General features: G+C 24.4%; 2 protein-coding genes and 1 pseudogene across 5 annotated transcripts; 1 reads left to right on the top strand and 2 right to left on the bottom strand.

The window, feature by feature from the left end:
* Window positions 1-297: 297 nt before the first annotated feature.
* LOC122716979 lies at window positions 298-3,296 on the bottom strand (annotated as a pseudogene).
* LOC122716971 (polyadenylate-binding protein-interacting protein 1-like) lies at window positions 1,439-5,997 on the bottom strand. 3 transcript variants are annotated; one of them, XM_043940581.1, is made up of 8 exons: window positions 5,422-5,997; window positions 5,191-5,318; window positions 4,829-5,077; window positions 4,549-4,743; window positions 4,371-4,480; window positions 4,065-4,293; window positions 3,617-3,945; window positions 1,439-3,545 (listed from the first exon to the last, which is right to left on the bottom strand). In XM_043940581.1, the coding sequence occupies exons 1-8, from the start codon at window positions 5,570-5,572 to the stop codon at window positions 3,422-3,424; spliced, it is 1,515 nt and encodes a 504-aa protein (XP_043796516.1). In that variant the 5' UTR covers window positions 5,573-5,997; the 3' UTR covers window positions 1,439-3,421. The 3 variants fall into 3 exon arrangements, with proteins under 3 accessions (XP_043796516.1, XP_043796517.1, XP_043796514.1); XM_043940582.1 differs by having other exon boundaries at window positions 4,829-5,074; XM_043940579.1 differs by having other exon boundaries at window positions 4,829-5,089; window positions 5,422-5,995.
* Window positions 5,998-6,356: 359 nt separating this feature from the next.
* On the top strand, window positions 6,357-11,134 carry LOC122716970 (E3 ubiquitin-protein ligase MIB2). Of its 2 annotated transcripts, XM_043940578.1 has the most exons (12): window positions 6,357-7,013; window positions 7,215-7,675; window positions 7,759-7,874; window positions 7,945-8,418; window positions 8,497-8,546; window positions 8,599-8,767; window positions 8,837-9,104; window positions 9,193-9,504; window positions 9,612-9,975; window positions 10,048-10,259; window positions 10,337-10,578; window positions 10,681-11,134. In XM_043940578.1, exons 2-12 carry the CDS (start codon window positions 7,245-7,247, stop codon window positions 10,992-10,994), a joined length of 2,952 nt encoding a protein of 983 aa, XP_043796513.1. In that variant the 5' UTR covers window positions 6,357-7,013; window positions 7,215-7,244; the 3' UTR covers window positions 10,995-11,134. The 2 variants fall into 2 exon arrangements, with proteins under 2 accessions (XP_043796513.1, XP_043796512.1); XM_043940577.1 differs by having other exon boundaries at window positions 6,358-7,013; window positions 7,945-8,546.
* Window positions 11,135-15,600: the final 4,466 nt, after the last annotated feature.

Below are 15,600 nucleotides of genomic sequence, written 5' to 3'. Positions count from 1 at the left end.
CCAATGTGATTTCATTATATAAATAATTATTTCATTATAAAATCGAAAAAAATAAGCTTTATAAAATATTATACAATTATATATATATTCTATATTATAAATATATTCAGATAAAGTAATTAAGTAAATTAATAACTATTTTATTTTTATAATTATTTTTTTTTTTATTAAAGTAATGATATTAATAGATATATATTTTTTAAAAAATTATTAATCTTATAATATTATTTGAGAAATATTATTCATAATATTATTAATTTTCAATATCGATATCGATAAGCTCGACTATATATCGATTTACTCAATCAATACTTTAATCAAATTGCAATTATAAAAAACATCCCCGCGTGTTTCGAACAAGTACATAGTACAATGTGGTGTCTAAATGTACAAATTACAAATAAACCACATTCTTTTCTAGTACAAGGATTTTAACAAATGTAATCAATACACGCTTTGTTATCTGAACATTCATTATTAGTAAAACATTCTTCATGTTCGCAACTAATAAAAATTTCTTATGTATCCTATGAGACAAGTATAAATTGGTCTTTTCTTTCCTGTGTTATCATGATCAGAAATACAAATCGTATTTGCTCCACAAAGATTAGATTCATATAAATCTCCCAAAAATATTAATAAACATTTAACCTTGAACTAGAAATCATTTAAATTTATTATAATTAAAATCACTTATTTGCTTTAAATAACCTGCATTTAATGAAAGAATTATCAATCATGTGTTTTGGATACCTACAAACTGGAGTTATGTCTCAGATTGCAAAAAGTTATATTTGGACAAATATATTTGGTCAATTTGGATGATTAAAAACCTGATATTCTGTTTTTACCACATTTACATAGATTTTAAAAGAAAATGAATAAAAAAGATGATTAGTGCATTCTCTATCATTTTTACATTCATAATGATAACCAATCAAAGGAAATCCTCTATAATCTAGAAAACAATTACAAAGTGGAATTTCATTCATTATCTCACATTTAGTATTAGATCCACAAGAACTTGATTTACAAATAGTCTCTAGAAGAATTTTATTAATAACTTTATTAACTTTATTAATATCAGTCGTTTTTATTGTAAAAAATTTTGTATTATATACATGCAAATGATAAAAAAAACATTACTCAAAATTTGAAAATCATATAGAAAAAATATATACTATATATAATATATATTATATATAACTTTTTCACCTTTTTTATAGTATCATATCATATCATACAATTTTTCTATAATTATTAATTTTTTTCATGCATTAAAATTTTGAATTTCATTATTACTATATATCTTTATAATAGTTTTTTAGTATTATAATATAGAAAAGATGTACAAGAATATTATTTACCAGAATTAGTTATATAGCAAAAGATGAAAGGATCCCCTATGTATGCAGGAGGACAATAACAAGTTGGAATATGATTTTTAGTTACACATAATGCATTTACACTACATAAACTATTGCAAGGATTTATACATTGTTGGAGAATACATTGTTTTTAATATAATCTTCATTGATTAAAAATTAAATTAAATACCTATAATTAAATACTTAAATACATAAAATACATAAAATACTTTTGAAACATTTAAAATGTTCAAATTTTTTTTATAAACATTGACTTAAACATTCTACTCTGATACAATGTAAAAGAAGATCTCTATATACAAATTCAGTCAAGAACATACTGATCTGTCTTCACTGAGAATGCATCTTGTATTAATTCCATAAGTAAAACTTTTGCAACCTAAAAATTATGATAAAAATATAATTTAATAAAATACATCATGCATCATTTCAAATAACTTACCAATATTTTCAACTGATAGTATTCTTGATTAGAAATATTCATTGTTAACAATAGCAAATAGTAAAAGCAGAAATAGAATTATGTTCCATAGATGTTTCACCTTTTTATGAAATCCTGAATAAAATATTTTTTTAAATTTTAATGAATTTTTTAATATTAATTAAATTATTATTTATCAAAAACAATTTACTTTAAATAAAGAAGTTATGTTTTGAAACTGTATGGATTAATAGATTTCCAATCAATAGTACAGATGAATGTGATATTGAATATGAGGAAAACCTTGCTATTCGATTTTTTGCCTATACGATTTTCGATTCAATTTTGATGTTCAAATTTTGAATTTTGCTACTAATTGTGACACTGATGATTTTTATAGGTCTCGCCTATTGCTCACTACATTGGATTACTTCCTATATTATTTATTTCAAAAAATCATGTATCATTAAGCAAATAAAAAATAATAAAAGCAAAATAATCAAGAATAATTTGATTTCATAATTAATAAGATGGAAGAAAAACAGTCAGCAATGACTTAATTTTGTCTTAATAAAAATGATGTTCTTCCTTTTTATTTTTATTAGTACATGATATGTTTCAAAGTTACAAAAGTTTCTATTCAAATATTAATATATCGATTGTATAAAATAATAAATAATTTTTTAATAAAAATGATGATTTAATTTTATGATTTAATAAAAAAAAATCTATTTTTTTATGGATTGATTTTCACTGATCAAAATGTGAAAATAATGACACAATAAATATATTTGAAAAAAGTACGTATTATATATTAAATACAGAGAGCATGAATAATCAAATTGCAATTTTAATATTTGATGAACAATCATTCTTTTATCTCGCCAAAAATGGATCCATCAGACGCAATTTTCACATGCATGTTATAATCATTAACAAAATAATCATCATATATGTAACTGTCTTTAAAAATTAGATAAAAAATCGGATTTTAAAAATTCATTATATTAAATATTAATTTAAATTTTAAAAAAATTACATAAGAAAAAAGATTATAACCTACCAAATTATACCTGCAAGAAAATTAATTAGATACCAAAATTTTGAATTTTAAGTAGTATTTATAGTAGATTGCGAAAAATGATAGAGACAATAATTAATATTTTACCTTATTCATTCGCTTGATTTATTACAATAATTTAAATAACTTAATAATAAATTTTTGTATCATAGACAAATAGATTATATTGTTTTCATTTAGGAACAAATTCTTGCAACATTCATTGCTAAATTTAAGAAAGAGTGTACAAAATAATAAATGTGGTATAAAAGTAAAGATATCTATCTGAAATTGCAATGGAAAAAAATATTTTTTAATGATCTGATTTTTTTTTAAATTTATAAATTATCACTCGAAAGCTATTCATTGGATATTTATTGTGCAAATGCACAAACTGTTCTATTATACCATTAGATTTAGTTTGCATTTTCGTTTTACATTATAAAAATTTGTAAACGAAATTTAGGAAACCACTCTCATAGTTTCCAACTATGAGACCAACGTAATTACATGATAATGATTTATAATAGACAGCCATTGTTGTGTCTTTGATTATTTCTGTGATTGGTTTTTAATTTGCTTGGGAATATGTTTTAAAAATTCTTCATAAGCTGCATCTATGTCATCGTCCTCTGACATCCATGTTTCATCACCTTCATATCCATGTTCAGATATACTACAGAAAAAAATATATATATATATTGTGTATGTATATATCTTATTTAATAATGAATTATATGCATGTACATATGATCCTCGATATTCGTTGTACTATCAGGAACTTCTTCTAAAAATTTATTTTCTTCTGGCGTTAATACTTTGCCATCAGGACCATATAAAACAGGTTCATCAATTGCTTGATTAGGATCTAATGGTTCTATCGATTCCACTGTTGAAGAATTAAGAGAATTCTGTCCCCAGTTTCCATTTCTTAATTCATGAACACTATGTACCATATGTCCTACATGTGAATCCACTCTACCTTCCGTTACAAGCTCTGTCAAAGCTCGCATCATGTTTTCCATTTCTTTACGACGATTTTCATTTTTATTTTTTTCTAAAGTTTGTCCTGCCAACTACATATTATATCAGAAAAATTAATATCAAGAGAGCTTTTATATAAAACAATATCAATCAAGAAATTTCTTAATCTAATATTTTTGAACATTGTAGAGAACTTTTAAATATTATTTACCTTAAGAGCCTGGCAAATATTTTTGACAGAATTTGGTGCAGGTTTTTTTAATATAATAATAATAAATTGAATTAATAAGTCCCCTAAAGTAAACGCAGAAGTGTCATCCATTTGAGTAACCAATTCAGCTAAGAGTAATATCAATCCATTACATCTCTTTTGTTCTTCTTCACTGTGATCTTCTTTTTGCTGCCAATTGGAAGCTTGACTGTCTGTTTCATTTTTACACCTGTTGCCAGCTTGTGTTTATTAAATTGAAAGCTTAAATACTTGAAATAAACATTACACCTATATTCAATAACTTACAAAGTACACAAAGTCCATCTAAAAGATGTCTGTTCTATAGAAGTCAAACTGTTATCCAAAAAGGCACAAAGTCGAGCACCACTATATCGGAAATTGCCTTCATTTATAGACTAGAAATAATTTGATGTATAAATATATAATTTTTTATTTCTATTATATGAAAAAGAAATATGAATACCTGTTGAATTATTATTTTCATAATTTCTTTAAACTGACTAGGAAATCCTAAATAAGGTCTAAGATTATTTATAAGAGGTGGCACAATTGAAGTAAAATGTCCTGGATTTAATATCAATGAATGTATAACACTCATTAAATTCTGTGTTATATTTGCAAATTCAATTAAATAATTATCATCTTCTATATTCGAGTCCTATATAAATGTATAATAAATATATCAACAATTAACATAACATTTTTATTTTTTATTTTTATAACATTTTTTCCAAACTATAAACCTGATGTTTGTTTCTATAATCTCCTGAACCACCATCAAAATGACCAAAATCTTGAATATTTGAAGATTGTTCTTGTTGATGTGAAAGATTATCGAATTGTTGAACTTGTTCTGTTTGTTGATAATGCTGGGATGTACCATAATTACATGCAAAATTTTGTTGCATCATTTGCACTTGAAGAGGTATTTCTCGTGCAATTTGCAATCTATCTTGAACTGAATGTTTTTGTAAATATCTTGTAGATGGCTGCTGTTGATGATGCTATATATATATATATATATATATATATATATATATATCATAAAATAAATGAAAAAAATTTCAATATACAAATGAAAAAAATTTAATATGAAAATACTCACTAACTGTTTAATAGGATATGATTTTGGAATAAATTCAGCTGCATGTACAGACAATGTAGAATTCTGAATAATATCATCAAAAGATTTATCCAACTTGTTCTGTTCTACATTTTTTGATTCCATTGATCCTATAAACAAGAAAAATATATTTAAAAATAATAACGTTAAAATTCAATGTAAATATAGTTATTACTTTCAGACAAAATTTTTTTTTTTATAAATTATAGCAACCTGTTTGCATTCCAGATGTAGCATGATGGGGTCTCCTTAATATTGGAATTTCCTGTGAACTTGAGGTCCACGGTCCACGACCACGACCACGTCCGATCCCACGTCGTTCTATGTCCCCATCTCCACTTCCATCACCTCCGAGAGGATTCATTTTTTCCGCGGCAAAAATTTGATCGGCTGTATGATCACTGGGGGTTAAGTAAAACGACGATGATACCGGTGTGGAAGTGTCACCCGCGACAAACTTCTAGATGCGCACTTCGTGATTGTGCGTATTTCACCAACATAAGTTCAGTAATTCCGCTAAGTCCGTTAGATCCGTTATCCACGACAAAACGCGTACCGCCTCATAAACAGGATACCAAAAGACATCTAACAATCCGTTCACAGCAATTTTTTACTCTAATCGACTACGATCGATAGTAAACTCGAGAAGTTGGTTGATAACTCATCATCCGTTTTCAGATTACAATTATTAACTTAAAAGAAATAATTAATATGAATAACCTCGAAATAACAACTTTTAAATAAAAAATCAAATTTGATAGAAAAATATTACTTCGTAGTTTTTTTTATTCAATTTCTTATTTCGCATCATTTTTAATTTTTTAATAAAATAGTATTTTTTTTATAATTCAGATTCTATATATATATATATATATATACATACACACACACATATATATATATACACAATCACATAATAATGCTGAATAATTTTTAAAAAAATTCACTCTAAATAATAATTTTCGCATATTGAAGTTTGTATTTTATTATTAATAATATAATGATAATAAATGATCAACATTTTTATAAGGAAATATTTATATAAAATAATAAATTGAGATCAATCAAATATGAAAATTTCATATAAAATTTTGATTGAAAGATAAAATCTAAAAAATATTGTATAATCATTGGATTCAAAAATCATTATTTAATATAAGTTGAACTTTTTAAATGTCTTACATTTTTTATATATCTTTCTCGTTATGTTATCGATGCAAAGTGATTCATTCACGAGGAAGAATTTCGTAGAAAGTGCAACTCAGCATCAATAACAGTAAAAGAAAATTATAAAAATAAAATTATCAAACAAAAAAAAATGTTTTTTCTTGATGTATATTCATATTATGTTACTAATTGTTGAGTTTTTATAATTTATATTTTTATAACGAATAAGTTACATAAATGACTATTTACTATGAACATAATCTTAAATTCGACAATTTATGTAAAAGTAAAATTGATTCTGATTATTAAACAAAACTAAAATTTTCATTAATAAAAAAGATTTGTTCTCCTCTCTACTTTTCCATTAGTCTTGGCGGTTACTCGAAAGAGGCGCCTTTGATCAATCTTTGAGTTATGAGGTTACGATCATTGACACGGACGCAGAATTCTATTAGAATGAACCTTCGTTGTAGTACTTGTTAATGATGTTGTCAAAAACTATAGATTGTTTGCGAATTATTTCGTGTACTTTAAGTTTATTATATTTCTTTAAAATTTCAAATCCACTGAAATACATGAAAAACCGCACGTGTGTATATGATTTATAAAATATATCTTATTAGATTTGACCATTTCAGGTATGTATTTATGTACGTATGCTTGCTCAAATATACATGCTTTTCGAATTCTTTCTTTTTTTTTTGAATTAAAATTTAATGAAAATTTATTGAATATATTGAAATTTTAAATAATAAATCTTTTTAATATATATACTATAAATTAATAATTCTTTTATAAAATAAGTTATAATATATCCATTCTTAATTTGTTTTATAAAGGGTCATATATACGATCACATATATTTGGAAATGTTAGAAGTTGGTTTAAGAGTGGTTCGTGGACAGGATTGGAAGTGGGATGACCAAGATGGTGGAGAGGGTCATGCAGGAACAATTGTGGAAATTGGCAAACCTCCTTCTTTTGGCAATTCAGCTTCTAGTCCCAATCCATCTGATAGAACACCAGATAAAACTGTTATTGTTCAATGGGATCATGGATCCAGGAGCAATTATAGAATTGGATATCAAGGAGCTTATGATCTTTTAGTATTTGATAATGCAGCCATAGGTATCAAACATGCAAATATCATATGTGATGGATGTAAAAGACATGGAATAATTGGTATTAGATGGAAATGCATACAATGTTGTGATTATGATTTATGTACTCAATGTTATATGGCTGATGTACATGATCTGAACCATTGTTTTGAGAGATTTCAAACAGCTAATTCTGTGGGGTTGGTTTTTAAAAAATTATAATATGTTTATTTGATAATTAAACATATAATTCAGTTTATGAACTTTATTGCTAATTATATAGGATTCAATTGACTCCAAGAGAAGGCTGTTCTAAGATATCTTTAAAGGGAATATTTATAGGAGCTAAAGTTATTCGTGGTCCTGATTGGGAATGGGGAAATCAAGATGGAGGAAGAGGTGCTGAATATTTCAATTTTTTTATTTAGAATACTGTAAAAAAAAAAATTTTAAAATGCAAATATTTTAGGAAAGACTGGTAGAGTTATAGATATACGTGGATGGGACAATGAAAGTAGCCGTTCAGTGGCAACTGTATCGTGGTCTAAAGGCAGTACAAATGTTTACCGTCTCGGATACAAAGGTTGTGTTGATTTATGTTATGTAGAAGAAGCTACAGCTGGTACATATTATAAAGAGCATCTTCCACTTCTTGGACAACAAATAATAGCAGTATCCGATAACGGAACCAATATAACTTCAATTAAGAGTGGTTTTCCTTTATCTGTATCTAGTCCACGTCACTCAACGTTTAATGTTGGAGATAAAATAAAAGTATTGGTTGATGTAGAGACATTAAAAGAAATGCAAGAAGGTCATGGCGGTTGGAATCCACGTATGGCTGAATATATAGGTAAAATCGGTAGAGTTCATCGTATTACGGACAAGGGTGATGTCCGTATACAATTTGAAGGATGTAACAATAGATGGACTTTTCATCCGGGTACACTGACAAAAATTATTAGCAAAGATACTTTTTCTTTAGGAGATATAGTTAAAGTAAAAACCGATTTATGTGCAGTTAAACTTTATCAACAAGGTCATGGAGAATGGATAGATGTGATGAAAAATGTAAGTTTATTAATTTTCTAATTACTTGATTTTATCATAAGAAAATTTGTAGGCTCTAGGAAAAACTGGAAAAATAATCAAAATATATTCTGATGGAGACTTAAGAGTTGCTTTAGATGGTCACACATGGACATTCAATCCTTTAAGTGTTTCTCCTGTTCCTCCTGGAGTAGAAACTGTTACTATACAGGATGAATCAAATAGAAATCGAGATTGGACAGGTATATTCATATTCTATCAATTGTAAGTTATCTTAATATAAAAACTACAATTTATTTTTATTTATATAGCTGAAGGTGTTGATACAGAAGTTGAAAAACTATTAAGAGATGCAGCTAGAGGAGAGGCAGGAGTATCTGCAGTTCAAGAATTTCTCAAAAAATATCCTGGTAGAGTGGATGCAAGAGCTGGTGGACCAGGAGGGGGAAAAAAAACTTGTCTACAAGTAGCAGCTCATCAAGGACAAAAAGATCTCTGTATTCTTCTTCTGGATGCTGGAGCATCTTTACGAGCTATTGATGAGGATGGAGACACACCTCTTCACTATGCTGCTTTTGGGTTTGTTACAAAATTTATTAAATTTTAAATAATTATTAAATTTTAAATATTTAGCTTTTGAAATTACAAGAATTTTTTTATTTCATAGAAATCAACCGGAAATAATGGAATTGCTTCTTTCACGTGGTGCAGCAATCAATGCTGTGAACAATGGCAAATGTAGTGCATTGCATGTGGCCGTGAATAAACAACATGCTCAGTGCGTAAAAGTTTTATTACATCATCATTGCGATGTTAATCTCCAAGATTCCTATGGAGACACAGCGTTACACGATGCTATTGGAAAAGATGCTTTGGATATCATAGATGCTCTTTGTTCATGTGAAAGAGTGGATTTCACATTAAGAAATAAACGAGGCTTTAATGTGCTACATCATGCTGCTTTGAAGGGTAATGCTTAGTAAGTATACTTATGTTTCATGTTGTTATTTTAGAGATTTAATTAAAGATATATATATATATATTTGATATATATATATATATATATATATATATATTTTGGTACAGTGCAACAGAGAAATTAATGGCACGAGCAAGATATTTAGTGGATGTTAAAAAAGAAGATGGCTTTGCAGCATTACATCTTGCAGCTTTGAATGGCCATAAAGATGTAGCCGCCATACTTCTTTCTTCGAATGGTGGAAACGCAAAAGTAGATTTACGAAACAATCGGCGTCAAACTCCTTTACATCTAGCCACTTCTCAAGGACACTGGGCTTTAGTAGAGTTTCTAGTTCATCATAATGCTGATATTGCTAGCATAGATGCAGATGGAGATACAGTGATACATATTGCAATAGTGAAGAGTCCTAATCAAAGCAATGTAGTTCCTACGCCTGAAAGTTGTCAAGAGTCGCCTCTTATTTATGCAGTATATTACATTTTTTTATATATTTTAATTTTATTTTTATTGATTATATTATTTAAATAAAGTTTATTATAGATATGGCAAAATTTAGCAAGACAAGGCGTGAAAACAGAACTTGCATTAGTTTGTTTCCTAGTGAATATGGATAGAAGTTGTACTTTATTGGAACATGCAAGAAATTCAAAAAATAAGACACCATTAGATCTTCTTGAAACTGATTCTCAACTCGCTCCATATATTAATTTGATACGGTGTTATCAATACCAAAGTCATAATAACCAATTAGAGTAAATAATTTAATAGTTAATTATAAAATTACATAGAATTAAAATTTATATATATATGTTATGTGTGTGTATTACAGAATAGAAAATTCATCTACTTCAGAATCTTCCATATATCAAATAGATACAGTGTTGCAATCGGAAGTCGTACATGGAACGAGAAAATGTATTTCAGGTTCCGGTGATGCTTCTGAGTGTCACAATTGCTTAGGTATAATAACAAACGCAATGAAAGAAAGAGAAGGAAATAGATTTAATCCTGGTAGCAGTCTTGCTATTATTAACTGTACCCACTGTGGTCATGGAATTGCCAAAACGAAAGGTATTAATTGATAATAAATATTGATAATATTATTAATATCAATATATCTATATATTATTATAAAGATAGATTATTAATTTATCATTTTGATTTGATTGATAGATGGCCAAATAGCAACTGGCGAAATTTCTTTGACAAAACAAAAAGAAAAAATAAAAGATAATGTTTTGGATGAGAAAAAAAAGGAAGAAGATCAAGATAAGGAAAGAGAGAAAGATAAAGATTTAGAACGATTGCGTTATTTAGAAACACGAATAGCTGATTTAGAGGAAGCAAATATGTGTAGTATCTGTATGGAACGTCGTCGAAATGTCGCTTTTCTTTGTGGTCACGGAGCTTGCGAACATTGTGCAGCTCCTTTAAAAACATGTCACATGTGTCGCAAAGTTATCACAAAAAAGATTAATTTATATTAGACAATCAAAGCGTCTTTACGCTCTCTGTTTAGGTGCTATTTTGTTTCCTAATATTCGTACTTTCGGATATATGCGATATTATTGGCTGTAAAAGTAACTAAATTGAAGCTGCCAAAATATACAATATCTTTCTATTTAAACATAAGATGTTCAATGAAACCTCCATAACTGCACCAATGTTGTGCCATAAACAAAAATAAAATCCGGAAGATGTATGGCGAATGTTAAATTTATAATTTCTTTTTTTTTAAAGTTATAGATTATTTTAAAAATAATCTTTTATTCATAAATTACAAACATTTCGCCATTTTATCCCGTCCAATTTTTATTAATTGAAAATATAAGCATCTTATAAAAATCTTTTTATTCTACATACATAATATATCATTAAGCAAACTCCAAAATATCCACTATTAAAATAGAATTAATTTGTTAAATATCTTTTGCATTTTTAATAAACACTTTGGAATTCTCTTTTTTTATTGATAATATTTGACTGAGCAATCAAATCATATGTTAAATAAATTAAAGATTCATAATGAATTTTGAAGTTTTTATACATATTGCACATACCATGTATATTATTATTAATTGTAGAGTATTGATGTAATATACTAAATTTATATATAAAATATACAATATTTTCTTATTTTATATATATATATTTATATATAAAATAAGAGAAAATTTATTTTTAGCCAAAATTAATATAAAAAATTATACTTATTAAATAATTTATAAGTTCTTTTATGATTGAATAAGAAAAATTAATAGATTTATTAAAAACAGATATCTATCATAAAATATGTGCCACCAATAAAATTCAAAGGAACAAATTTACTTAGAGTATAGTACTATAATTAATTTTGTAATAATATTTAGATAAAAAAATTTTATAGAACAAAAGTGCAATACTATTAAAAAAATTGACATATAGTAATTATTTTAATTAGAATTTAATGAGATTTAAGCGCTGAATATATATGTAACACTAAAATATACCATTGTAATTCCATTCCTTGAAATTATACACTAAAAATTTCTTCAAAGAAATTATTATTATAAAATAATATTTTATTTGAAATTTTAATGCTTATTGTACATGTAACAACTCGATTTATTAAAATAATAATTTTCTTCTTTTTTTAAAAATAATTTTTAATATTATTGTAATATAATTTTTTAGGTTATACTTATTTTAATGAATTAACGTTCTGATAAATACGTTAAAATGATTAAATAAATAAATTCTTATTCTTATTCTCTCGATTTGTTACATTGCATGTATTTTTCTTTTTAGAAATTGCACGAATTCGTTCTTGCAAATGATCGAACTTGCACGAACTTTATTTTTTTGTATGATAATAGGATGTTTTGATAAGTTATTGTTTATATAACGAATTATTGCATAATAACATTAAAACAAAAATATTTTTATGATAATGAATATATACACATATACATACATATGTATATATATTGTATTTTGTTTTTTAAACTGCATAAAATTATTAGAATACATTCAATATTCAAAGTTCCATATTTTACAATAAAATCATAAAATAACATTATATAAAACATTATATATAATGTTATTTTGATATTTTTTAAAACTATGAAATTTGAAAGAAAGAATCTATCACAAAAAGATTTTTTGTTAGCTTAGATGAGAAAATTAATCAAGAAATGAAAATCTATAATAATTTTATTTACAAAAATTTGAATATTATAGTATTTATTTATTTATTTATTTATTTAATATGCATATTTATTCATATTTTATAATATATATATATATATATATATATATATATATATAATATTTTATATATATATAAATAATTTACAAATATTTATTAAACTAAATTTTTTATAAATTTCCTTTATGGTTATATATTATTCTATTATAATGTCTTAATAATCCGCTTTTATTCAAAATTCAAAAAATTGTATAAAATAGGAATATCTATTGTAAGAATATTATGTAACAATATTGGAATATAATAATATATAATAAGTAAGTATTTAATTATTATATATGTGTTTTTTGGATAAATTTGTTCAGTTTTTAAAAAATTCTCTTCATTTGGCAATTAAAATTTTAAATGTATATTTAATATTATCCTGCTCTTCAAAGAGTATAATTTTGTTCATTGTTTCTGATTTTTTTTATATTAAATTAATAATAATAGTAATAATTAAGTAAATAAATAGCTTGTATATTTTTAAATCGAACATACTACATTCATAATAATAAGGCAATTATTAATCTAATACTTACCTTGGAATACAATTCTAATATATATTTTCAATGGATACATTACATCTTTTAATGGTAATAAAATAATAGTATATAAGGTTAGTAAAGTGCCAAAACTTTTATTGAAAAAAATTATCTATTCTAAACTACTCAAAATTTTTATAACATAAATGTATGTATATTAAATGTAATTAAAATGAATTTTTCTATTTAAAGTACTTTAATCTTAAGTACTTTGATCTGGCCAAGATTTTATATTTTTTGAATAAAATATGTATATAATTATTTTTTTGTTATAATTGTAAGTAAAAAAGAGAAATTATACTTATAATTCATATATTTTTCAAAATTATTAAAAAAATATTGTATTTATTGTTTGATTTAAAACATCAAACTCAAAGATTCAAAATATTCTTAGTAATAATAATCAAAATGTTTAGTCAAAAATTTATAATAAAAACATTTATCATGTATTCTTTTCTTTTTATATAAAAAAATAATAATATTGAAATGATGAAAAATTTTATAATTTTTTTTTACATTTATTTTTTAATTTTATATTAGTTATCAATTATAATTAATATACTTCAAAAATTTCTTTTTCAATAAAAAAAAATTTTGTCTGAAATTAAAAAACAAAATATATTAATTAAAAAAAAAATATTGTTTGTGAAATTACAAAAAAAGTAATTGAAAAAATACTTAGCAAAATACAATAATTATATTACTTACCAAAATATGTTTGTTATATTTTGTTATGTACAGATTTTTACGAAACTTGTAAATATAATAGTCTTGATCTTGCATAATATAATATTATTTAATAAACGTAACGATCAATTGATTTTTTTTATCTACACAGCTACGGATTAAAGATTATCTGACTGGATTAAAGCGCGACGAAATCTTTTGATCAATTTTTTCTTATTTAATTGTTCTTGAGATTTAATGGTTCACTACACAATTTACATAAATCTAATTTTGAAGATATCGCTATTATTTAATAGTAGCTAATTATTTGATATCAAAAAATTTTTTTTTACATTTATTTTTTAATTTTATATTAGTTATCAATTATTATTTTTAATCTTAATTATTACATTTGACTAATATAAACTCAATTATAATTTTTTAATTTTATTTTAAATTTCAGTTTAAATTTAATCTATTTATTATTTTAATTGCTATGGATTATATTTTAAAATATAAATATTTAAATTTATGAATAAATGAAATATATTTTTAACGTGATAAAACAAATTTCTTTTTGCAGAAGTTCATAGACAAATATTTGATTCTTAGAGATTAAATTCTTTAATTTTATTTAATATATAATATAATGTATGGATTGATATTCTATTAGTATTTATAGATTTATTGGGTTCGTTTTTTAATTCTTTAAATAGTGCATGAAATTTTCTGAATCTTATTTTTTAAACAAATATATCATTTATTTGTTTTTTTCATTTTATTTAAGCGTAAAAATTTCAAAAATGGATTTTTTAAGAAACATCAATATTATTTATTATGAATGTCATGTACAAACTAACATTTTGTCAGTTGTTTCAGAATTTTTATAATTATAATGAATTTGTTAAAACATGTATTCAGTGTAATCGCTTGTTGCATTTATCCGATGACTTCCAATTTATTCATTAGAATGTTAGTTTGTCAAGAAAATCCATTATAATCATAGTTTTAAGTTTCAATAATAAGTTTATACAATTGTATGATTCAAAACGTAACTTAAATAAACAATTTAAAAATTAATAACTTTAATCAATTTCATATTTTTTTAAATCATATTTGTGTGTATATATATATATATATATATATATATTTTTTTTTTCTTATAAACTAAAACGAAACAAATATTTCCAAAATAACATGCCTTAATTTAAAAATTAATAATAATTAATAATAAATGTAGAACAAAACAGCATCAGCAGTTCTTTTTTTTTTACACAAGCAATAAACAGTAATAACAATAACAAACACTCAACAGATGATGTCACATTCAAACAAGACTTAAAGATGAACTTCATTCCTTTTTTTTTAGCTTAGCAAGCAATCTTATTTATTTTGGTATTCGATAAAATTCGATAATCATATGTTACAATATTGAGCCAGTTTGTAAAACTGCAGCTGTAATAATGATAATAATATAATAATAGTAATATTTTTTTTTTCCTAAGTAACTTAGAACACTATCAGATATTATATTATTTAGTACCTAATAAAACTTAATTAAAGTTTGGCTGTGGAGCCATACGATAGGATTATCTAATTCTAATTATAGGACCATTTCTTTACGTGCTTCAAATTTCCGCTTCCTTCTTTTCTTTT

Source organism: Apis laboriosa, unplaced genomic scaffold, assembly GCF_014066325.1.
Source record: "Apis laboriosa isolate Shangri-la unplaced genomic scaffold, ASM1406632v1 scaffold4_cov146, whole genome shotgun sequence".
NCBI classification, from domain to species: Eukaryota; Metazoa; Arthropoda; class Insecta; order Hymenoptera; family Apidae; genus Apis; species Apis laboriosa.
This window is presented reverse-complemented; position numbering and strand designations above follow the sequence as displayed.